The sequence below is a fragment of the Bufo gargarizans genome, chromosome 1 (assembly GCF_014858855.1).
Source record: "Bufo gargarizans isolate SCDJY-AF-19 chromosome 1, ASM1485885v1, whole genome shotgun sequence".
Taxonomy (NCBI): domain Eukaryota; kingdom Metazoa; phylum Chordata; class Amphibia; order Anura; family Bufonidae; genus Bufo; species Bufo gargarizans.
Genome location: NC_058080.1, coordinates 748,709,017 through 748,732,995, shown reverse-complemented (window position 1 = coordinate 748,732,995; position 23,979 = coordinate 748,709,017). Strand labels below are relative to the sequence as shown.

The 23,979-nt window shown below is 47.8% G+C and overlaps 2 protein-coding genes and 1 long non-coding RNA gene across 4 annotated transcripts in view; 2 read left to right on the top strand and 1 right to left on the bottom strand.

Annotated features, from left to right (window-relative positions):
- Window positions 1-11,488: 11,488 nt before the first annotated feature.
- On the bottom strand, window positions 11,489-18,805 carry LOC122925066 (zinc finger protein 34-like). Its single transcript, XM_044276598.1, has 3 exons — window positions 18,751-18,805; window positions 12,583-12,771; window positions 11,489-12,225 (listed from the first exon to the last, which is right to left on the bottom strand). Exons 1-3 carry the CDS (start codon window positions 18,782-18,784, stop codon window positions 11,807-11,809), a joined length of 642 nt encoding a protein of 213 aa, XP_044132533.1. The 5' UTR covers window positions 18,785-18,805; the 3' UTR covers window positions 11,489-11,806.
- A 1,475-nt stretch (window positions 18,806-20,280) lies between these two features.
- On the top strand, window positions 20,281-21,249 carry LOC122925069. The gene is made up of 3 exons (XR_006387504.1): window positions 20,281-20,338; window positions 20,769-20,893; window positions 21,209-21,249. It is a non-coding gene; the product is annotated as an uncharacterized LOC122925069 (long non-coding RNA).
- A 290-nt stretch (window positions 21,250-21,539) lies between these two features.
- The window catches only part of LOC122925059 (oocyte zinc finger protein XlCOF6.1-like), a 47,609-nt gene continuing 45,169 nt past the window's right edge, over window positions 21,540-23,979 (top strand). The window contains exon 1 of one of the 2 annotated variants that reach the window (XM_044276590.1): window positions 21,540-21,595. In XM_044276590.1, the coding sequence (XP_044132525.1) occupies window positions 21,562-21,595 (34 nt within the window). In that variant the 5' untranslated portion in view covers window positions 21,540-21,561. Of the gene's footprint in view, window positions 21,596-22,889; window positions 22,945-23,979 lie in introns of those variants that run through there. The other variant, XM_044276591.1, reaches the window with a different exon arrangement.

Genomic DNA, 23,979 nt, shown 5'->3' with positions numbered 1-23,979 from the left:
ATGACACTGTTATGGAGGGTATCTGTGGATGACACTGTTATGGAGGGTATCTGTGGATGACACTGTTATGGAGGGTATCTGTGGATGACACTGTTATGGAGGGTATCTGTGGATGACACTGTTATGGAGGGTATCTGTGGATGGCACTGTTATGGAGGGTATCTGTGGATGGCACTGTTATGGAGGGTATCTGTGGATGGCACTGTTATGGAGGGTATCTGTGGATGGCACTGTTATGGAGGGTATCTGTGGATGGCACTGTTATGGAGGGTATCTGTGGATGGCACTGTTATGGAGGGTATCTGTGGATGGCACTGTTATGGAGGGTATCTGTGGATGGCACTGTTATGGGGGATCTGTGGATGGCATTGATTTGGGGGATCTGTGGATGGCACTGTTATGGAGGGGATCTGTGGATGACACTTATGGAGAGGATCTGTGGGTGACACTGTTATGGAGGGGATCTGTGGATGGCACTATTATGGAGCGGATCCGTGGATGGCACTGTTATTGGGGATCCGTGGATGGCACTGTTTTTGGGGATCCGTGGATGGCACTGTTTTTGGGGATCCGTGGATGGCACTGTTTTTGGGGATCCGTGGATGGCACTGTTTTTGGGGATCCGTGGATGGCACTGTTTTTGGGGATCCGTGGATGGCACTGTTTTTGGGGATCCGTGGATGGCACTGTTATGAAGGATCTGTGGATGGCACTATTATGGGGGATCTGTGGATGAGACTGTTATGGGGGATCTGTGGATGACACTGTTTTGGAGGAGATCTGTGGATGGCACTGTTATGGGGGATCTGTGGATGGCATTGATTTGGGGGATCTGTGGATGGCACTGTTATGGAGGGGATCTGTGGATGACACTTATGGAGAGGATCTGTGGGTGACACTGTTATGGAGCGGATCTGTGGATGGCACTGTTTTTGGGGATCCGTGGATGGCACTGTTTTTGGGGATCCGTGGATGGCACTGTTATGAAGGATCTGTGGATGGCACTGTTATTGGGGATCCGTGGATGGCACTGTTATGAAGGATCTGTGGATGGCACTATTATGGGGGATCTGTGGATGAGACTGTTATGGGGGATCTGTGGATGGCATTGATTTGGGGGATCTGTGGATGGCACTGTTATGGAGGGTATCTGTGGATGGCACTGTTATGGAGGGTATCTGTGGATGGCACTGTTATGGAGGGTATCTGTGGATGGCACTGTTATGGGGGATCTGTGGATGGCATTGATTTGGGGGATCTGTGGATGGCACTGTTATGGAGGGGATCTGTGGATGACACTTATGGAGAGGATCTGTGGGTGACACTGTTATGGAGGGTATCTGTGGATGACACTGTTATGGAGGGTATCTGTGGATGACACTGTTATGGAGGGTATCTGTGGATGGCACTGTTATGGGGGATCTGTGGATGGCATTGATTTGGGGGATCTGTGGATGGCACTGTTATGGAGGGGATCTGTGGATGACACTTATGGAGAGGATCTGTGGGTGACACTGTTATGGAGGGGATCTGTGGATGGCACTATTATGGAGCGGATCCGTGGATGGCACTGTTATTGGGGATCCGTGGATGGCACTGTTTTTGGGGATCCGTGGATGGCACTGTTTTTGGGGATCCGTGGATGGCACTGTTTTTGGGGATACGTGGATGGCACTGTTTTTGGGGATCCGTGGATGGCACTGTTATGAAGGATCTGTGGATGGCACTATTATGGGGGATCTGTGGATGAGACTGTTATGGGGGATCTGTGGATGACACTGTTTTGGAGGAGATCTGTGGATGGCACTGTTATGGGGGATCTGTGGATGGCATTGATTTGGGGGATCTGTGGATGGCACTGTTATGGAGGGGATCTGTGGATGACACTTATGGAGAGGATCTGTGGGTGACACTGTTATGGAGGGGATCTGTGGATGGCACTATTATGGAGCGGATCCGTGGATGGCACTGTTATTGGGGATCCGTGGATGGCACTGTTTTTGGGGATCCGTGGATGGCACTGTTTTTGGGGATCCGTGGATGGCACTGTTTTTGGGGATCCGTGGATGGCACTGTTATGAAGGATCTGTGGATGGCACTGTTATTGGGGATCCGTGGATGGCACTGTTATGAAGGATCTGTGGATGGCACTATTATGGGGGATCTGTGGATGAGACTGTTATGGGGGATCTGTGGATGACACTGTTTTGGAGGAGATCTGTGGATGGCACTGTTATGGGGGATCTGTGGATGGCATTGATTTGGGGGATCTGTGGATGGCACTGTTATGGAGGGGATCTGTGGATGACACTGTTATGGAGAGGATCTGTGGGTGACACTGTTATGGAGGGGATCTGTGGATGGCACTATTATGGAGCGGATCTGTGGATGGCACTGTTATTGGGGATCCGTGGATGGCACTGTTTTTGGGGATCCGTGGATGGCACTGTTTTTGGGGATCCGTGGATGGCACTGTTATGAAGGATCTGTGGATGGCACTGTTATTGGGGATCCGTGGATGGCACTGTTATGAAGGATCTGTGGATGGCACTATTATGGGGGATCTGTGGATGAGACTGTTATGGGGGATCTGTGGATGGCATTGATTTGGGGGATCTGTGGATGGCACTGTTATGGAGGGGATCTGTGGATGACACTTATGGAGAGGATCTGTGGGTGACACTGTTATGGAGGGTATCTGTGGATGACACTGTTATGGAGGGTATCTGTGGATGACACTGTTATGGAGGGTATCTGTGGATGGCACTGTTATGGGGGATCTGTGGATGGCATTGATTTGGGGGATCTGTGGATGGCACTGTTATGGAGGGGATCTGTGGATGACACTTATGGAGAGGATCTGTGGGTGACACTGTTATGGAGGGGATCTGTGGATGGCACTATTATGGAGCGGATCTGTGGATGGCACTGTTATTGGGGATCCGTGGATGGCACTGTTTTTGGGGATCCGTGGATGGCACTGTTTTTGGGGATCCGTGGATGGCACTGTTTTTGGGGATCCGTGGATGGCACTGTTATGAAGGATCTGTGGATGGCACTGTTATTGGGGATCCGTGGATGGCACTGTTATGAAGGATCTGTGGATGGCACTATTATGGGGGATCTGTGGATGAGACTGTTATGGGGGATCTGTGGATGACACTGTTTTGGAGGAGATCTGTGGATGGCACTGTTATGGGGATCTGTGGATGGCATTGATTTGGCGGATCTGTGGATGGCACTGTTATGGAGGGGATCTGTGGATGACACTTATGGAGAGGATCTGTGGGTGACACTGTTATGGAGGGGATCTGTGGATGGCACTATTATGGAGCGGATCTGTGGATGGCACTGTTATTGGGGATCCGTGGATGGCACTGTTTTTGGGGATCCGTGGATGGCACTGTTTTTGGGGATCCGTGGATGGCACTGTTTTTGGGGATCCGTGGATGGCACTGTTATGAAGGATCTGTGGATGGCACTGTTATTGGGGATCCGTGGATGGCACTGTTATGAAGGATCTGTGGATGGCACTATTATGGGGGATCTGTGGATGAGACTGTTATGGGGGATCTGTGGATGACACTGTTTTGGAGGAGATCTGTGGATGGCACTGTTATGGGGGATCTGTGGATGGCATTGATTTGGGGGATCTGTGGATGGCACTGTTATGGAGGGGATCTGTGGATGACACTTATGGAGAGGATCTGTGGGTGACACTGTTATGGAGGGGATCTGTGGATGGCACTATTATGGAGCGGATCTGTGGATGGCACTGTTATTGGGGATCCGTGGATGGCACTGTTTTTGGGGATCCGTGGATGGCACTGTTATGAAGGATCTGTGGATGGCACTGTTATTGGGGATCCGTGGATGGCACTGTTATGAAGGATCTGTGGATGGCACTGTTATGGGGGATCTGTGGATGAGACTGTTATGGGGGATCTGTGGATGACACTGTTTTGGAGGAGATCTGTGGATGACACTGTTATGGAGGGGATCTGTGGATGACACTGTTATGGGGGATCTGTGGATGACACTGTTATGGAGGGGATCTGTGGATGACACTGTTATGCGGGATCTATGGATGGCACTGTTATGGGGGATCTGTGGATGGCACTGTTATAAAGGATCTGTTGTTGGCACTGTTACGGGGGATCTGTGGTTGGCACTGTTATGGGGATCTGTGGTTGGCACTGTTATGAAGGATCTGTGGATGGCACTGTTATGGGGATCTGTGGATGGCACTGTTATGGGGGATGTGTGCTATGACACATAGGGCCATGAGAGGGGCCAGCATAAGATGCTATATGTGTGAATGACACACATATAGCATATTATGCTGGCCCCTCTCATGGCCCTATGTGTCACAGCATTACTTTATTAATGTCCCCTCATGTATCCTAAACCACGCACATAACTGTCTTTTTATGCAAAGTCTTTCTTTACTGCTGAAACAATCGCTCTCCTATTGAAACTCCTATTGATATTGAAAATCACCAGCCTCTCTGTACTCAGCCTCCTACCTGACACACAGCCCTGAACAGCCGGATGACAGCTCTGCATCCAGTGGCGCTGCTAGGGCTGGTGTCACCCGGTACGGTAGAAAATGGTGTCACCTCCCCCCCTCCTGAAGCATCTGTTAGCTCAGCAGACCCCCCCCCCCCCCTAGCAGTCAGAGACTGGTCTCGGGAGGGGCACTTCCAGATTATTTTCTGTCCGCCGCCACAAAACAATGGTGCTTATAGAACAGACTACACAGTGTAGCGGTATACTGTAATGTTATATGTGTATCAAACATATTTCATATGAAAACTTACAGTTATTTGGCTTGGCCCTTGGGGATCTCGGACGCCACTTCAACACTTGCTGGGGGGGATCGGCGGAGCTGATGTTGTGTTTTATCCTAATGAGAAAGATTTCATAAAAAGGATTTGGAGAAGGGGCAGAGGCTGTGCAGCTACTAGGGGGTTATACCATGGGGGAGTAATAAAGCCCACCATAATGCCCCCCCCCCCTAGTAGAAATAATTCTCCTTATAATGTGACAGTGCAAAAAATACCCCCTTGTAATGCCCCCAGTTGAGCTAATGTCCCCATAGTGCCCCCATAATGTGCCAGTATAAAATACCCCTATATAGTGCCCCCAGTAAATTCCCCCATAGTGCTCCTCTCCCCCCTTCCTGCTAGTGCCCCCCATAATGTACCAGTATAAAATGCCCCATATATAGTGCCCCAGTAGATGCCCTCAGTGTCCGACCTCTGATAGGCTGCCGGCCTAGTGTCCCCCATAATGCCCCCCAATAATGTGCCAGTAAATGTCCCCATAGATGCCCCCCATCATGTGCCAGTATCAAGTGCTTCTCCCCTCCCCCCCACATGTCCTAGTATCATAGTGCCATCTCCCCCCCCAATGTGCCAGTATCAAGTGCCTCTCTCCTTCCCATTCCCCACGTGCCAGTATCATAGTGCCAAACCCCCCCATGTGCCAGTATCAAGTGCCTCTCTCCCCCCATGTGCCAGTATCATAGTGCCATCTCCCCCCCAATGTGCCAGTATTAAGTGCCTCTCTCCCCCCCATGTGCCAGTATCAGGTGCCTCTCTCCTTCCCCCCCCCCCATGTGCCAGTATCATAGTGCCAACCCTCCCCCCCATGTGCCATGTATCAAGTGCCTCCCACTCCCCCCATGGCAGTAACGGTCGGGTTTAAAAAAAAAAAAAAAAAACACTCCATGTCAGCCTCTTCCTGTATGTCCATATATGGAGTCAGTGCTTGTGTAGCCTGCATTTCAGAAAAGTTTGTGCTGGGATTCGAACCCACAACCTTCTGTACCAGAGGCAAAGCATTTACCCACACAGCCATAAGAGCTGTCTAAGTGTACATCTATACACATGACAGCTGTCCCAGCACACTCAGCTCTATCTCTATATATGATGTACACTTAGCCAGCTATAACAGTATGGCTTATGGGTAAGTGCTTTGCCTTTGATACAGAAGGTCGTGGGTTTGAATCCCAGACACATCCTCTTGTAAATGAGAAGTGTGCAATTTGCTTTTCACTCTGTGTAATATACTGCACCAGCCAAGGAGCCTCCTCGCTGTTGGCACGGCTGGCCGTGTGGCAGTCAAGGCTACCGGCCTAGTGGGAATTTTCCCGATAGGCCAGTCTGGCCCTGGGCAGAGACCACACCCATTCATCCTACACCAAGTATGAAAAGGTGTCTCCAGAGGCCCAGTGGCAGACAGGAAGCAAGACCATGGGATAAACAGTACGGCAGGTAAGTTACAGCAACATAACTATGCTATCCTGCCGTAGCCGAGATGGAATACGGCTCCAGGCTGGGAAACCCACAGTCTTATCTTTGCTTAAACCCCTCCGGGACAGCATGCCCCTTTCGGAGCCAAGACACCAATACAACATACACCAGGTGGGGGAGGAAAACAGAGACACACCGGAGGGGGGCACACCTAAATTAACCCTGTGACAACCAAAACGGGGAAAACATCAACTAAAGGAAAGTGTACGTGCAAACAGCAAACTACTTGCACTTTATATACAAGTAAATATCCAGGAAAGAATGTTTCTTAACAATTTTTCCTCTAAAATCAATTTTATCTTCGGTTTTGTGCGTATTGTCAGTCTGTAATATTGGCGTACTACTCGGACAACATCGTTCCTAGCAGCGACCTGGGAGTCCAAGATGCATCCAGACATCCTCCCCATGCTATTCCCGAACCATTTCAGTGGTGTTTTCATCAATTTCTGACCTTTTCATGTGAACCAGACACCCTCCCCTCTTCAGAGCAGGGGGTGCCTGGTTTAATGCTCGGGTTCTCCCATTGACTTCCGTTGTGCTCGGTAGAGCACCCAAGCTTTCCGAGGTGTTCTACTCGAGCACCCGAGCACTTCGGTGCTCAATCAACACTACTGGAGATATTAGGGAGGATCCCACAGCTCTCACTCAGTGAAGCCCATAGGTTGTCACCTCTGTACCTGGTTCACCGGTCCTATAAAACCTCCCAGTTCCTATTTGATATCGGACTCTACGTGTCCCCAGTGTCGGGCGGAGGGGGCGGATATGCTGCACATGCTGTGGTCGTGCTTGGCTCTGGAGGGCTTTTGACACTGTTACACTGGATGTCACCTCCTTTGTACGTGTCCTCAGTTATGTGGAGGACCTGCCAATCACCGAGCCCGGTAAGGTGGTGGTGGCCATAATGCTATATGTGGCACGGAAATGAATTGCTCAGCATTAGCTTGACGAGTGCAATCCCAGTAGTATCGAATACATAGACAAGATCAACTGGCTACTTAACCTAGAGCAGGGGTTTTATCGGAAGAGGGGGGCCCTGGCTAAATTTGAGAAACTTTGGGCACCTTGGATCTATTTCTCTGGATTGGCATCCCGGGAGCTTCAGAGATATTGCCTGGGCCTGGTGTGATTGGTATTGCCGATGGCACTTTGTACTTCTACCAAGGACAAGCTTGTGTGTGGTGGTCCTCTAAGTGCCTCTGTGTCTACATTCCTTTTGCTCAGTGGAGGCGAGCTGAGCCCGGCACCTACTGAAACCATTGCTGTCTAATCCTATGGTTAGTTTCCTGTGTACCAGAGGGGGCGTGCGGGTGGGAAGTGCATATGCTCTCATTATCGCTGTGGTGGCAATCTTACAATACTGCGCTGTGGCGGATGAAGATCATCTTTTGGACATTGTGAGGGAGGAGATACTAGGGTTATGATAATTTTCATAAAAAGACTTAATTTAAGAAAAAAATTAGACAACCAGGGTCACAGGTCCCCCACCACATCTCGGTGTTGCTCCTGCCAGGTTCTCTCTTCAGCCGCTCCAGTCTGGACAGGTCAGCAGTGAGGATGCTGGGATGGAGGTGCTGAGGAAATGACCTGTCAGGAGTGGCTGGTAGAACCTCCACTCTGGTGGACTCTGTACAGAGGAGGCTGGATAAAGGACCCTGGAGTGATAAGACAATGGCCGCCCCCACTTGTTCTGCGTTTATAAATCAACGCTATTCTGTGAAGATTTCTTATAACTTTTTGGGATTCGTCTCAGATGTGGACAATGTACTGCCGGGATCACGTCACTGTCTTCATGTCCGTGGATCTCCGGTCACTGGAGCAGAACAATGAAATATTGGATACGCCGGATCCATTTTATGACCAATCCTCATTGACTACATTGTGATCAGTCAGGTTTCTGTCGTTGTGTCACCATTTTATTAGAGAAAATAACGCAGCCGCTTTACTATTTTTAACGGAATCTGTAATGGTAGCGTCTAATTGCCTCGGACACAGACTTAAACGCGGTTTAACAGGAGATTTTTTTCATTTATTTTATTGCACCATCAGAAGACGTAGATCGTAGCTAACCCTCACTGTCTCTGTGGCTGGTGGAGCTGACAATCTAAGTTCCATGTAGGACAATCAAGGTTATAAGTCACATGTTTTGGTGCAGGCCTATTTCTGCTAAATCCTACAGCTTTTTGTTCTTTTAATGCTTCTGAAAATTGAGTCATATGACGAGGACAGATTTTATATCCTTTACACCAAAACTTTTGAGGTAAATTTTAGCAGTTGATCACCTGCTAGCCAGCTGGGCCGAGATATACAAGATGGCGGGCCAAAACAAGAGTTAGTGGATGCTTTCCCAATTTTAACCCCTTACTGGCATGAGCCATACTTGTACAGCACAGTGGGCAAGGGGTCCCCACATTGCGGCACACTCATCAGGCAGGCACAGGAGCTGTGCTCGATCAATCAGGGCAGCCAAGCCCTTGCTGATAGTTCAAATTCCAGCCATATAACCCCATTCATGTGATGGTCAATGCTGACCGCTGCATCTATGCAGTTGTTACGGAGAGAGGGGCTCACTCACCCCATCTTCTCCTAGTGACGATGGTTGCTATCAGTCTAAAACTGCATTAAAATACAGTAGCAGCCCAAGAGAGGGTGAGCAGAGGATGGGAGTAGTAGTGGCTCTGGTAATTACGGTTGTCCACACAAACCACAGTGACAATCTTAGGCTGGCAACGAGGATCTTCTAAGCTTTTATGTAATTCCCATGCTGTGGGTGCTGAGGGGTACAGAGTTTTCATGGTTCTCTGAGCTCAGGAGAGCAGCCATTATGAACATCTGCAAGGTCCTGACAGCTCTAGATATGGTCCGAAACCATCCTTAGGGTGCATTCACACGACAATGTCTATACTTAGAACGGAGCCCTCAAAGTCCCGAAGGGCGCACTATGCATGTGCAGCCACCCTCTATTCATTCCTAGGGGACAGACAAAAATAGTTGAGCAGCACGCTTGTCTATTTTCAGAAGTCCCATTGAAATTAATGGGAAGTGCACTGCGCAAGCACAGCAACCGCTGCATTTACTTCTATGGGGCTCATGAAAATTCGGTGCTCTCATAGGAATAAATGGAGGGTGTCAGAGCATGTGAGCTCGGTTCCAAAGATAAGTGCGGGTCCCATAGGTGGGACCCGCACTTATCAGGCATTGGGGGCATATCGCTAGGATATGCCTCCAATGTCTGAGATGGGAATAACCCTTTAAAGAAGAGTCCAGTAAATCAATGACATCATACTCATTCTTGAGAACCCCTCCAAGCCAAAAACTATCACACTAATGAATGAAAGCAACAAAAATTGTCCAGCCTAAGAGGACATACGTGGTACAACACAAGGAAACACCAAAAAGCATTTGATGAATAAAAACCCTTTATTGTCAGGCATCTACGCTGGACGAGGGTCTAGTCTGCCTCAGTGCTGTTCCCTGAAGAAAGTCGATTCACGCTGGGCAGAAATGATGACCGCCAACAGTGTTTGAGACATCAAGGAGAGCGCTACGCATCAGCCACTGTTGTCACCAGACGAGCCTTTGGTGGTTTTACAGTGTAGGCAGGTATGTCTAGTCAATGCAGAACTGACCTACACTTTGTGAATGGTCCAGTGACAAGCCCATACTACTTGAAGAACATAATGAATCCAGTCATTGTGCCTCTGCATGAACAACACAGGTTGTTGGATCCCCACCCCATTCGAGTGCGACATTACCTCATATTTAATGAACAACACAGGCCTAATTTCATCTTTATGGAGGACAATGCGCCCTCATCGAGGTCGCATCATTAGGGAACGGCTGCTGGAGACTGGGGGACCTCAAATGGAGTGGCCTGTACTTTCTGCAGACCTGAATCCCATTGAAAACCTATGTGATCAGCTGAGTCGACGTGTAGAGGCTCGTAACTCTGTACCCCAGAACCTCAATGACCTTAGGACCGCCCTTAAATAAAAGTGGGATGCCATGCCTCAGCAGAAAATAAGTCAACTTGTGAAAAGCAGGAGACATCGTTGTCAAGCTGTAATTGATGCTCAAGGCCACATGACAAGTTATTGAGACACTGACATTTTGTGGGGTAAACCCAGCACTGGTGTTGGCTGTTGTTTCAATAAATTGTTTGAGATGAGGAAATCACTATTGCTGCTTTTACTTAAATGCCCGACTTTCATGATATAATATCACTGGCGACAGAACTTTTTACGTTTTCCATAAATTTCCCTTGAAAGCCAAATATCCCTAGTGTATATAACTTTATCAGATTTTTCCCAAAGGTCGTCATGAGGCATCAAGATAAACTCAATACACTTGTACCCTATCCCTCACCGAGGTCGCCTTGAATGTATGGTGGAACTTCAATATCCCAAAGATGGTACCATGGACTTCAGGAAAGATTTCAGAAGTTTTTTTTATTCTACAAAGCATGATGCGTTTCGGGGATAACAGCAAGTCCCCTTCTTCAGGATCATAAAAAAATCAATCAAATAACATACATGTCTGCATATAAATAGGGGTAGAGGATGTTGTACACCCAATGGAATTCATCCACATGCAAAGAGCCTGTGATTGCCGAACCGGAAGTAGTGGTGATGTCACTTCCGGTTCCAGGTGGTGAATAAAAAAAAGCAGACCCAGCTCCAACCACAAGATCTTTAGACTACTGGATGATGACATACGGCCCTGCACTATCCTACATACCCTCTCTCGATACCTCTTCTTGTACCTCTCTAACCATTTCCTATACCTAAATAACCCTATATCCCCGATCCTACCTTATCATCCCTCCATAGACTATCCCTCTGCAGCTGACGTCTCTCATACACTTGATTCCCCTCAGGAAGAAGGATAATTAGAGTGCCTGGTGGGATTGATGTGTGCATTGTACTTGGGTAGGTAAAAAAAAAATTCTGGGTAGAGATTGTTTTGGATGTTTTGTGGTTAAGAGTATCTTGTTAGGGCTCATGCACACAACAACTGTGACATTTTTTGCAGTCCGCAAATTGCAGATCTGCAAAAAACGGATGCCGCCCGTGTGCCTTCCACAATTTGCGGAACAGAACAGTAGGCCCATTATAAAAATGCCTATTCTTGTCCGCAAAACGGACAAGAATAGGACATACCTCATAATTTTTGCGGGGCCACGGAACGGAGCAACAGATGCAGACAGCACACAGAGTGCTGTCCGCATCTTTTGCGGACCAATTTAAATTAATGGTTCCGTGTGCTGCCCGTATACGGAACACAAAAAACGTTTGTGTAAACAAGCCCTTACTGTTTAGCCCCAACAATAATGTTAGTGAATAACTGGGGTTAAAACCTTCTTATTTACAGTTTTATATATTCTATATCATAACACAAATATAATTTCATTACAAAAAAAATTTCCACATATAAAACATAAAAATAGCTTTTCTTATGTGTGACTTCTCTGATGCTCCTTCAGTTTGTCTTTACTAGTAAACTATTTCCCACTTTGTGCACGAAAATGGCTTCTCTCCTGTGTGAATTCTCCTATGTCTAAAAAGATGTGATTTATCTATAAAACATTTCCCACATTCTGAACATAAATATGGCTTCTCTCCTGTGTGAACTCTCCCATGTTTAATGAGATTTGATTTTTGTTTAAAACATTTCCCACATCCTGAACATGAATATGGCCTCTCTCCTGTGTGACTCCTCTCATGTCTAACAAGATTTGATTTATCTGTAAAACATTTCCCACATTCTGAACATGAATATGGTTTCTTTCCTGTGTGAATTCTCTCATGTGTAATAAGATGCGATTTATTTATAAAGTATTTCCCACATTCTGAACATGTATACGGCTTCTCTCCTGTGTGACTTCTTTCATGTGCAACAAGAGTTGAGTTATCTGTAAAACATTTCCCACATTCTAAGCATGAATACGGCTTCTCTCCTGTGTGACTTCTCTCATGTCTAACAAGACTTGATTTCTTTGTGAAACACTTAAAACATTCTGAACAGGAGTATGGCTTCTCCCCTGTGTGAAATCTATGATGTGTAACAAGATGTGATTTATTTGTAAAACGTTTCCCACATTCTGAACATAAATATGGTTTCTCCCCTGTGTGAATTCTCTCATGTTTAACAAGATTTGATTTATCTGTAAAACTTTTCCCACATTCTGAACATGAATATGGCTTCTCTCCTGTGCAAATTCTTCTGTGTGTAAAAAACTTTGATTTACCATCAGTTTTTGCCCCTTTACCTGTACTTGTGGTAACAATGTCAGGAGAAGGTTCCTCATTAATAGGGGGGTTATATGACACATTTGTACTGTGAATTCTTGCATGGCCATCAAGTTCGTCTCCTAAAGAACCTTGAATGACATATTTATCTTCTATTTTATAATTTTGTGATAACATGACATTTTCCTCAGAATTCTTACTGGGATTTTCTGTAAAGATAAAAAAAAAAAAAAATGTATAAAAAAAATTTGTTTTCCCCCCCCCTCAAACAATGGAGCACACAAACTTGAAGTTGATTAAGCAAGAACTAGTGGTATAAGCCATTCATTTTGAATACACTCTTGGCTTTGGTTACAAAAAAACTGCACTTGTGATTCCAGCCTTATAAAGCTTTCTATATGACACTGACAAAGTTCAGGATTCAGATCCGTCACCACATTCATTATTGAATAGACCTCACGAAGCTGGTAGATTCACTAGTAAAGCCAATGTCATAATGTCTTCCTAAAGTTTAAATAAAAAGTACTTTTCAGTGGACCTCCTCCCCTGATGCTGCATTCATTATTGAATAGACCTCTTAGACCTGATGAAGCTGGTGGATTCACTAGTAAAGCCAATGTAATAATGCCCTCCTAGAGTTTAAATGCACTTTTCAGTAGACCTCCACCCATGATGCTGCTAAAAATCAGACTTGCTGTGTCCTTGGCTCTGTAGTGGAAGATCCCCCTTCTTCCAGTAGCAGCTTCAGTGTGGAATTACAGCTTCTTATTTCATCTACTGCTTTATTTAACTATAGCTTGTAAGACAGCAGCAGCAGGCAGGTTCTGGCAGCCCCTTTAATTTATATGATCTGCTTCCTTGCGTGAGCCCTATAATTGGAATGACTTAGTCACCACTGCCACGTCAATATGACATCAGTTTACCCCTTCCTCTACAGTCCACTGGCCAGCACCAGGAAATTCTGTGTGGACAGAGCTAACATTGCAGACTGTTTGCTAGTTAGCTCCACCCGTCTTTTCTTACCTGTACCTGCCACTCCAATACCAATGCTTCATTTTGTGGTGGATGATTGGTGACATGGACTTGCCACCAGATATGACCTCTAGGCTCTGACCACCGCTAAACATGACTAGCAGGACCAAGTCTGGCCTAGGCAGCTAGGTCTGTGAGCTCTGATGACTTTTAAGGCCTGGACAAGACTCCAGCCTAACGGCAGCAGCTTTTAATTAATTGTAGATAGAGACTTTGAAAGGGAGGTTGACCATGTACAACGGCTGACCATCAGTACCTTGGTGGGGGGACAGTGCATGGCTACCTGGGATGTGCAGATATGAACACTGCAGTTAGGTTTTGCTCTTAGGTACCGTTTAAATGTTATATATACTGTTGCCCTGGGGCGGTATACCAGACTCGTTTACTAGAGATCTCTGGAACTAGTATGTGAGGTAACGCTTATGCATCAGCTCTGGCTGTTATACTTTAGACTGTCATAAGCTGCTAATTATATGATACTGTCACAAACTCACCTGTCTGGGCTCCAAAGGCATGATTTCCGGCTTCAGCGCGGATGCGCTGGGAGAGACACACTGCTAAGCCACGCCCCCTGGTGATGTAATCCTTTGCAATAGGATGCAATGCGCTTTCTCCCTGCAGCGGGTGTGTGCTGGGGGAGATCAGCAGTGGGCTGATTGCTCAGCTGCTCTATTCCTGTGTGCTAGTGTTTCTGACTAATAAAGCGCCAAGTCATGACCAATCAGGTTCTTATCCAGGGATTTGGCGCTCTATTTAAACCCTTTGCTGGCCATACACCAGTGCCAGTGATCATCTCTGACTCACTAGCTATGTTCCTGCACTTATTGGAATTCTCTTTCATCTGACCCAGGCCCCATTTCCTCCTGCACCATCCTAATCCTCCTCCAGTCGCAGCTCCTCATCCTCCCCTACTTCCTCCTCCATGTGGGTCCTCAAGAGCCACAGGGTGGTGAGCAATAGGTGGAAGATGTTCTCCTTTCACCAACACTGCAGTGTTGATTCTGCTGTTGTACCTACTCACAATACCGGTGGCCTCTTTGAGGAGCCTGAGAATGCGACATGAGTCCCTGATGAGATGCAACTGCCTTAGCTCAAAATAACACATGCCTCCTGCTGTGGTGGACTAGTGCCTGATGTAAGCATTGATCGCTATACATTGCTTCTGTAGACGGTCCAGCTTATGCAAGGTGGAATTCCAGAAAGTTAGAATGTCGCAGATCAAATGGTACAAAGGCAGACCCAGAGAAGATGATTGTGGTTCTGGAATGGCCTTGTCCCTCAGGCCTGAGAGCCATCCAATGGTTTTTGGGTTTGCTAATTACTACAGGCAACGTATTCCTCATTTCTCCACTCTTACAGCCCTTATCTAGGCACAAATCCACAAAGGGGTGATTCCAGACCCTCAAGCTGGGCTTAACCACAGCCTTTGTGTTGCATTGCCCAAACATCTCAAAGCAGTTCTTCGTAGATGTGGATGCGCCATATGTGGGAACTGGAGTTGTCATCACCTAAAGGGTTGTAACTAACCAGTTGGTGTGTACCCACTGTGCCACTGATTAGCAATACTCTGGAGGGGCGTAACTAAGCAACACCAGGTCTTGACTAGCGCCTCTGGTAGCGAGGATAGACTTGAGCCACGGTAGTCGCCAGGGGCGACTCCAGAGCGTAAACTGAGTCAGTGGCAGCTGGTCCAGCAGACCCATAAGATACCAACAACGGTACAAGCAGAGTCAGACAGCGATACAGATACTACAGACAGGCAAGGCATAGCAAAGACAGAAGCAGTTACCTGCACCGCAAGTGATAGAAGCTAAGCGGCCCCAGGCAGAGCTGCACACGGATGGCGATTCCCCCTCCGGGGAAGCCAGGGACCCTCTTCCGAAGGCAGACATGAACATAACGGACAGGAGACAGGCATAACCGAACAGAGACAGAAACAGATACCTGCTCCACAAGCAATAGCAGCTAGACGGCCCCAGTAAGAGCTGCATAAACAAAACAGGCAAGGACAGACATGAGACAGGATACATCGGAAGCAGTGAAGCACGGCCAGGCTCTCAGACACAGTTACGCACTGCTAGGCGAACAGGGAACAGACCATAATACAGGACAGGTTCAGACAGAACAGGACATGGCATAAACAAGATACATAATACAACAATGTAAACCTAGGCGGAACCAAACAAACAGGCAGAAGGTAAGACCCCTTGGGTCAGCAGCAAGGAGCTAAACCTAGAACGGAACAGGACAAACTGACCCCAAGCCCCACAGCTCACAGAAACTTAAAGCCTGCACAGGATTTCTGTATTATGTATCTGCAGCCAGTACGCAAGGGCGCATGCAGCCAGCCTGCACTGCAACTCAGGTACAGAGAAGCGCACTGTGAGAATGGGTTTCAGTCATTCTCAGGATTGCCGTGCATGCGCACACAAGTCCTCTCCATCATGTTAGAACAGCACAGCAGTCTGCACTGTGTATTTCAGTGCAGCTTTGAGTGCTGACAGCGGGGTAACAGAGGCAGTAGGAAAATAATAAATAGTGATCTGGACTCATCTTCATTACTACTGCTGTATTGTAAATAGTATTCCAAAATCGGGGTGACAGATTCCTTTTAAAGACAATCTGCCGGATACACTGTAGTCGTGGATGCTATAGCCACACGGGAGGCAGCGACGTAAGCAGGATTTCTAGGTCCCTCCAAACAAGTTACACGGCGTGACCTCCCTTCAGAAAAGACAATGGCCTCTGCCCTTCATGGGCACATAACCCTTAGTTGGTCACGCCCGTCCTTCCACCTGGGAGGATCCCCTCACTTGGGCTTGGCAGCTAGAAATCCAAAAACCCATTATGGATCATGGCTCCTCACTGGAAGGTCATAGGGAGATGGTTCCGCCTGGATCGCTGGTGCATTTGGAGACCAAACACTGCGCTGCTATTTGGTCTCTACAAGGTGTTCTCTGTATCTCCCCTTCCCTGCGTCCCACAAGCAAGCAAAGACCGGGAGAATGTCTATCTCGGTCCCAGGGTTTTAAAGGTCTCATATTTATGGGTTGGTTGTACGGTCAGTTCCTAATTTCTTATGAACTCCCAGTACCGTCTTATCTGAGGAGGTCTTTTTGTCCTAGGAAGAGCACCTTAGCCCCCCCAGCAGGTGGTCATCCTGCCAGTGGAGCTTGTTTCCAGGATGGCAGATTGGAGTGTGAAATGTAAACACGTGGTCTGCTTTGAATCATAACTTCACAGATTTCTCACATCAGGTTTAATACACTTTGCAACAGGTTTTTAGAGAAAACAATGTACAACTGAACAGAGTTCAGTGCAATTATAATGCATAAAAATATGTCAGCCAGTGCATTTATGAAACTTTATGATAATTAGACTGGCTCTTACACATTAAAAAAAATGAGTACTGTAGATGTAAATATTGATGTGCAGTGCAACCAGAGCCTCAGTGGTTGTAAAATGCTGCAGCCCAGTGAAACATACACTACACTTCCCTAAAACGGTTCTTTTCTGAATATATATGGCTTCCCTCCTATGACACATGTTAATATCATCCCTTCTGATTGGCTGAGGCTGACTGCCTGGCACTATGGGCAAGCCTGCCGGCCAGATCCCCGGCCTGGGTCATGGTATCCTTCTTCATCTTAACTGCCCTGATCTGTCGTCTTATCTGTAAAAATTCAGTTCTCACCGATTCACCAGAATCGAATCACAAAAGCTTTGGCTTCACACGGAGGCTTAAATTTTGGGATGTTCCAAAACAAATTCATTTGTATAATACTGGGACCAACTGATGCCAATATGACACCCACTTCCTGTCTGTCAGGTGAATGGAGCCCTATGGATATGTTTGAGTTATATGGAAAATGCAGAGCCTTAACTTGATGTTAAAAGAGCCTGTAGATTTTCATAGTTCCTCCATTACATGTCACTGCACACACGTGTATACACTGCACATGACGGGTATTACTTTGTGATATAAGAGGCTGGGGCTCCTCCATTACATGTCACTGCACACACGTGTATACACTGCACATGACGGCTCTTACCTTGTGATATAAGAGGCTGGTGCTCCTCCATTACATGTCACTGCACACACGTGTATACACTGCACATGACGGCTCTTACCCTGTGATATAAGAGGCTGGTGCTCCTCCATTACATGTCACTGCACACACGTGTATACACTGCACATGACGGCTCTTACCCTGTGATATAAGAGGCTGGTGCTCCTCCATTACATGTCACTGCACACACGTGTATACACTGCACATGACGGCTCTTACCCTGTGATATAAGAGGCTGGTGCTCCTCCATTACATGTCACTGCACACACGTGTATACACTGCACATGACGGCTCTTACCTTGTGATATAAGAGGCTGGTGCTCCTCCATTACATGTCACTGCACACACGTGTATACACTGCACATGACGGCTCTTACCCTGTGATATAAGAGGCTGCTGCTCCTCCATTACATGTCACTGCACACACGTGTACACACTGCACATGACGGCTCTTACCCTGTGATATAAGAGGCTGGTGCTCCTCCATTACATGTCACTGCACACACGTGTATACACTGCACATGACGGGTCTTACCTTGTGATATAAGAGGCTGGTGCTCCTCCATTACATGTCACTGCACACCCGTGTATACACTGCACATGACGGCTCTTACCTTGTGATATAAGAGGCTGGTGTCCTCCATTACATGTCACTGCACACACGTGTATACACTGCACATGACGGCTCTTACCTTGTGATATAAGAGGCTGGTGTCCCTCCATTACATGTCACTGCACACACGTGTATACACTGCACATGACGGCTCTTACCCTGTGATATAAGAGGCTGGTGCTCCTCCATTACATGTCACTGCACACACGTGTATACACTGCACATGACGGCTCTTACCTTGTGATATAAGAGGCTGGTGCTCCTCCATTACATGTCACTGCACACACGTGTACACACTGCACATGACGGCTCTTACCTTGTGATATAAGAGGCTGGTGGTCCTCCATTACATGTCACTGCACACACGTGTATACACTGCACATGACGGCTCTTACCTTGTGATATAAGAGGCTGGTGTCCTCCATTACATGTCACTGCACACACGTGTATACACTGCACATGACGGCTCTTACCTTGTGATATAAGAGGCTGGTGCTCCTCCATCATGGCCTCCTTGTACAGGTCCTTGTGGCCTTCTATATACTCCCACTCCTCCATGGAGAAATAGACAGTGACATCCTGACACCTTATAGGAACCTGACAACACAATGACACCGTCATCACCCAGACCCCTCCAGTGCTGTTACTGGAGAATTTCCCAGCATTCCCAGCAGTGTCACCTCTCCAGTCAGCAGCTCCATCATCTTGTGGGTGAGTTCTAGGATCTTCTGCTCATGTATCAGGGGGTGAGGGGGAGGCTCTGTGATGGGGTGAGGGGTCCTGCTCCGCCCTCCTGACTCCTGGAGATGGATGATGGGAGTCACACAGTCCCCCGATGTCTTCTTCACTATTGTGTACTCCTGTGGATGGAGAGAGACACTTAGGGAATAAACCCTTCAGGGGCCATGTGCTCTCCTCTGGTCCTTTCCTCCTGGGTATAACGTGCCTACTTACCTTCTCATGGCTCCTACAACATGACTATTGGTCACTGGTCACATGATACATCACTCACTATACTGGGGGCTGATCTTCAGGTTCTCCGTCACTTGGAAGGTCTGGAGGCCGTTCTACAGGACCCTGGACTCTTCCTATCACTTCCTATGATGGATTCTCCTTCCCGATGTCTGACTTGTTACAGAATACAATAAAGAGGAGAGAAATCTAGAAAAGTTTACCTCTCCGCTCAGCAGGGAGATGATCTCCAAGGTGAGGTCTAATATTCTTCTGCTGATCTCCTTCCTGTCCATCCTTGGTGGTCATTCAGGAGAAGAGGAGAGAACTGGAGGAGCTGGAGGCTTCTAGTACTGCAGGCGCCTTTATGAGAAGAGGAGAGGAAATCATTCAGGGGACAAGATCAGATGTCACCTCCAGAAGCGCACTTCCTGAGCCTGGAGGGGCCCCGCTTCTCAGAGCCCCCACCATATGGATTTCAGGGGCCCCAACATGGAGTTTTCTGTTGGCTCCACAGGAGATAAATGTCTGATAGATGCAGGTCCCACCTCTGGGCTGTGCTCAGCTGTGTCCACAACTCCTAGAGAAGAGACTGGAGAGAGCTGAGCTCAGGCGGGGCCCCCGATCCATTCATTCTCCTCCTGGATGCAGGGGCCCCTCACCAGGACCGTCAGAGGCCACTGAATGATGACAACCCCCACTATCCCCACTACTACTCCCCCCATCATACTAAGCTGAGGAGCAGAGAAGGATTCCTTGTGTGTAATGGAGGAGAATCTCCAGAGGTGACATGTCTGAGCTCTCCACCACACTGTCTCCTCACAGCTCATCTTACCTGCAGGCTGGAGGAATGGCTGATACCAGAGAGAACAAGAGCCCTGACTACCGACCAGGACCTGCCCAGTATCTGCTGCACTGCCAGAGCTGAAGGACCTGAGGTGATGTCACTGTCATGTGATCAGTAGGGGGTGGGGCTCAATCAGTTGATCACATGACGGTGACGTCACCGCAGGTCCTTCAGCTCTGGCAGTGCAGCAGATACTGGGCAGGTCCTGGTCGGTAGTCAGGGCTCTTGTTCTCTCTGGTATCAGCCATTCCTCCAGCCTGCAGGTAAGATGAGCTGTGAGGAGACAGTGTGGTGGAGAGCTCAGACATGTCACCTCTGGAGATTCTCCTCCATCACACACAAGGAATCCTCTTCTCCTCAGCTTAGTATGATGGGGGGAGTAGTAGTGGGGATAGTGGGGGTTGTCATCATTCACTGCTGGAAGAGAGAATCTGCTCTGTGTGATTGAGGTTTTCACTGCCAGGAGCTTAGATACACACAGAGCTCAGAGTCTCCTCCCTCCACACACTGCACTGCCAGGAGCTTAGATACACACTGCACTGCCAGGAGCTTAGATACACCCGGAGCTCAGGGTTTTCTCGTCAGTGCAGCTTTATGAGGGTCTAAATTTTGAGGGATGAGTTGTACATTTTCTCGCCCCCGTTATCGGGGACATGGGACTCACTGATTAACCTTTATTCCTTTTATTTGGAGACATCATGAAGAAAACCAGCAATACGAGACTTCTCCTGAATGAGCCACCAAGGATGGACAGGAAGGAGATCAGCAGAAGAATATTAGACCTCACCTTGGAGATCATCTCCCTGCTGAGCGGAGAGGTAAACTTTTCTAGATTTCTCTCCTCTTTATTGTATTCTGTAACAAGTCAGACATCGGGAAGGAGAATCCATCATAGGAAGTGATAGGAAGAGTCCAGGGTCCTGGAGAACGGCCTCCAGACCTTCCAAGTGATGGAGACCCTGAAGATCAGCCCTCAGTATGGTGAGTGATGTATCATGTGACCAGTGACCAATAGTCATGTTGTAGGAGCCATGAGACGGTAAGTAGGCACGTTGTACCCAGGAGGAAAGGGCCGGAGGAGAGCACATGGCCCCTGAAGGGTTTATTCCCTAAGTGTCTCTCTCCATCCACAGGAGTACACAATAGTGAAGAAGACATCGGGGGACTGTGTGACTCCCATCATCCATCTCCAGGAGTCAGGAGAGCGGAGAAGGACCCCTCACCCCATCACAGAGCCTCCCCCTCACCCCCTGATACATGAGCAGAAGATCCTAGAACTCACCCACAAGATGATGGAGCTGCTGACTGGAGAGGTGACACTGCTGGGAATGCTGGGAAATTCTCCAGTAACAGCACTGGAGGGGTCTGGGTGATGACGGTGTCATTGTGTTGTCAGGTTCCTATAAGGTGTCAGGATGTCACTGTCTATTTCTCCATGGAGGAGTGGGAGTATATAGAAGGCCACAAGGATCTGTACAAGGAGGCCATGATGGAGGAGCACCAGCCTCTTATATCACAAGGTAAGAGCCGTCATGTGCAGTGTATACACGTGTGTGCAGTGACATGTAATGGAGGAGCACCAGCCTCTTATATCACAGGGTAAGAGCCGTCATGTGCAGTGTGTGCAGTGACATGTAATGGAGGAGCACCAGCCTCTTATATCACAAGGTAAGAGCCGTCATGTGCAGTGTGTACACGTGTGTGCAGTGACATGTAATAGAGGAGCACCAGCCTCTTATATCACAAGGTAAGAGCCGTCATGTGCAGTGACATGTAATGGAGGAGCACCAGCCTCTTATATCACAAGGTAAGAGCCGTCATGTGCAGTGTATACACGTGTGTGCAGTGACATGTAATAGAGGAGCACCAGCCTCTTATATCACAAGGTAAGAGCCGTCATGTGCAGTGACATGTAATGGAGGAGCACCAGCCTCTTATATCACAAGGTAAGAGCCGTCATGTGCAGTGTATACACGTGTGTGCAGTGACATGTAATAGAGGAGCACCAGCCTCTTATATCACAAGGTAAGAGCCGTCATGTGCAGTGTATACACGTGTGTGCAGTGACATGTAATGGAGGAGCACCAGCCTCTTATATCACAGGGTAAGAGCCGTCATGTGCAGTGTATACACGTGTGTGCAGTGACATGTAATGGAGGGGCACCGGCCTCTTATATCACAAGGTAAGAGCCGCCATGTGCAGTGTATACACGTGTGTGCAGTGACATGTAATGGAGGAGCACCAGCCTCTTATATCACAAGGTAAGAGCCGTCATGTGCAGTGTATACACGTGTGTGCAGTGACATGTAATGGAGGAGCACCAGCCTCTTATATCACAAGGTAAGAGCCGTCATGTGCAGTGTATACACGTGTGTGCAGTGACATGTAATGGAGGATCACCGGCCTCTTATATCACAAGGTAAGAGCCGTCATGTGCAGTGTATACACGTGTGTGCAGTGTCATGTAATGGAGGAGCACCAGCCTCTTATATCACAAGGTAAGACCCGTCATGTGCAGTGTATACACGTGTGTGCAGTGACATGTAATGGAGGAGCACCAGCCTCTTATATCACAAGGTAAGAGCCGTCATGTGCAGTGTATACACGTGTGTGCAGTGACATGTAATGGAGGAGCACCAGCCTCTTATATAACAAGGTAAGAGCCGTCATGTGCAGTGTATACACGTGTGTGCAGTGATATGTAATGGAGGAGCACCAGCCTCTTATATCACAAGGTAAGAGCTGTCATGTGCAGTGTATACACGTGTGTGCAGTGACATGTAATGGAGGAGTGGGAGTATATAGAAGGACACAAGGATCTGTACAAGGAGGCCATGATGGAGGAGCACCAGCCTCTTATATCACAAGGTAAGAGCCGTCATGTGCAGTGTATACACGTGTGTGCAGTGACATGTAATGGAGGAGCACCAGCCTCTTATATCACAAGGTAAGAGCCGTCATGTGCAGTGTATACACGTGTGTGCAGTGACATGTAATGGACGAGCACCAGCCTCTTATATCACAAGGTAAGAGCCATTATGGATCCAGTTAAGATTCAGGCGATAAAGGACTGGGCTCTTTGAAATATCTTGAAGCCTTGCAGACATTTTGGGCTTTGCCAATTATTATAGAAAATTTTAAAAAATTCTGTTTACAAGCAGCGGCGGGATTTGCAGCACAATACCCCAATGTCAGGATGATATGTATGGGGGATTATAACATGGTGATGAATGATCGGTTAGACAGATTCCATTACCCAAATGGTAGTGTAGAAGCAGCACCGTGCGGTCTCAGGATAATGCGTCTGTATCAATGCAGCAGCCTAGCCGTAGGCCCTTGATCCATCAGGCCTGGAATCTGCATGTAGAAAAGAAGATGGCTTCGGCAGCATAACGCAATATCAAAAAGATTCTTTATTCGTACCTCCAGACACAAATGGCAACGTTTCGACTTTACACCAGTCTTTGTCAAGCCTAATGACAACAATGCTGGCAGGCATATATATACCCCCCACATAAAATACACACCCCAAGTTACATCATCAGTGCAAATCAATACATAATAGAATACATCTGTTCGTGTTTCAACTTACAGCTACTGACATGTCCGCCACGTTCGTATTGTGCGCCTCGGCGTACCATTATCTGTAATGCGCAGCTGCGTCTCAATGCATTTGCATACCGGAAGTATCATCCGTCCTCATGGTGTCCGGCGGCGCACGTGTCTCTAGCCAATGAGCTGCTGGAGGCAACCACTGACGTCACAGCCTGCGCGACCACCCCATGACACTCACCAAAATGCGCACATTCGTGCGTCAATACCATGGGTCACATGGGGAACGCAGCCAATGACAACACAGCGCAAACACCGGTGTCATGACAACGATGACGCCACGGTCAGCGC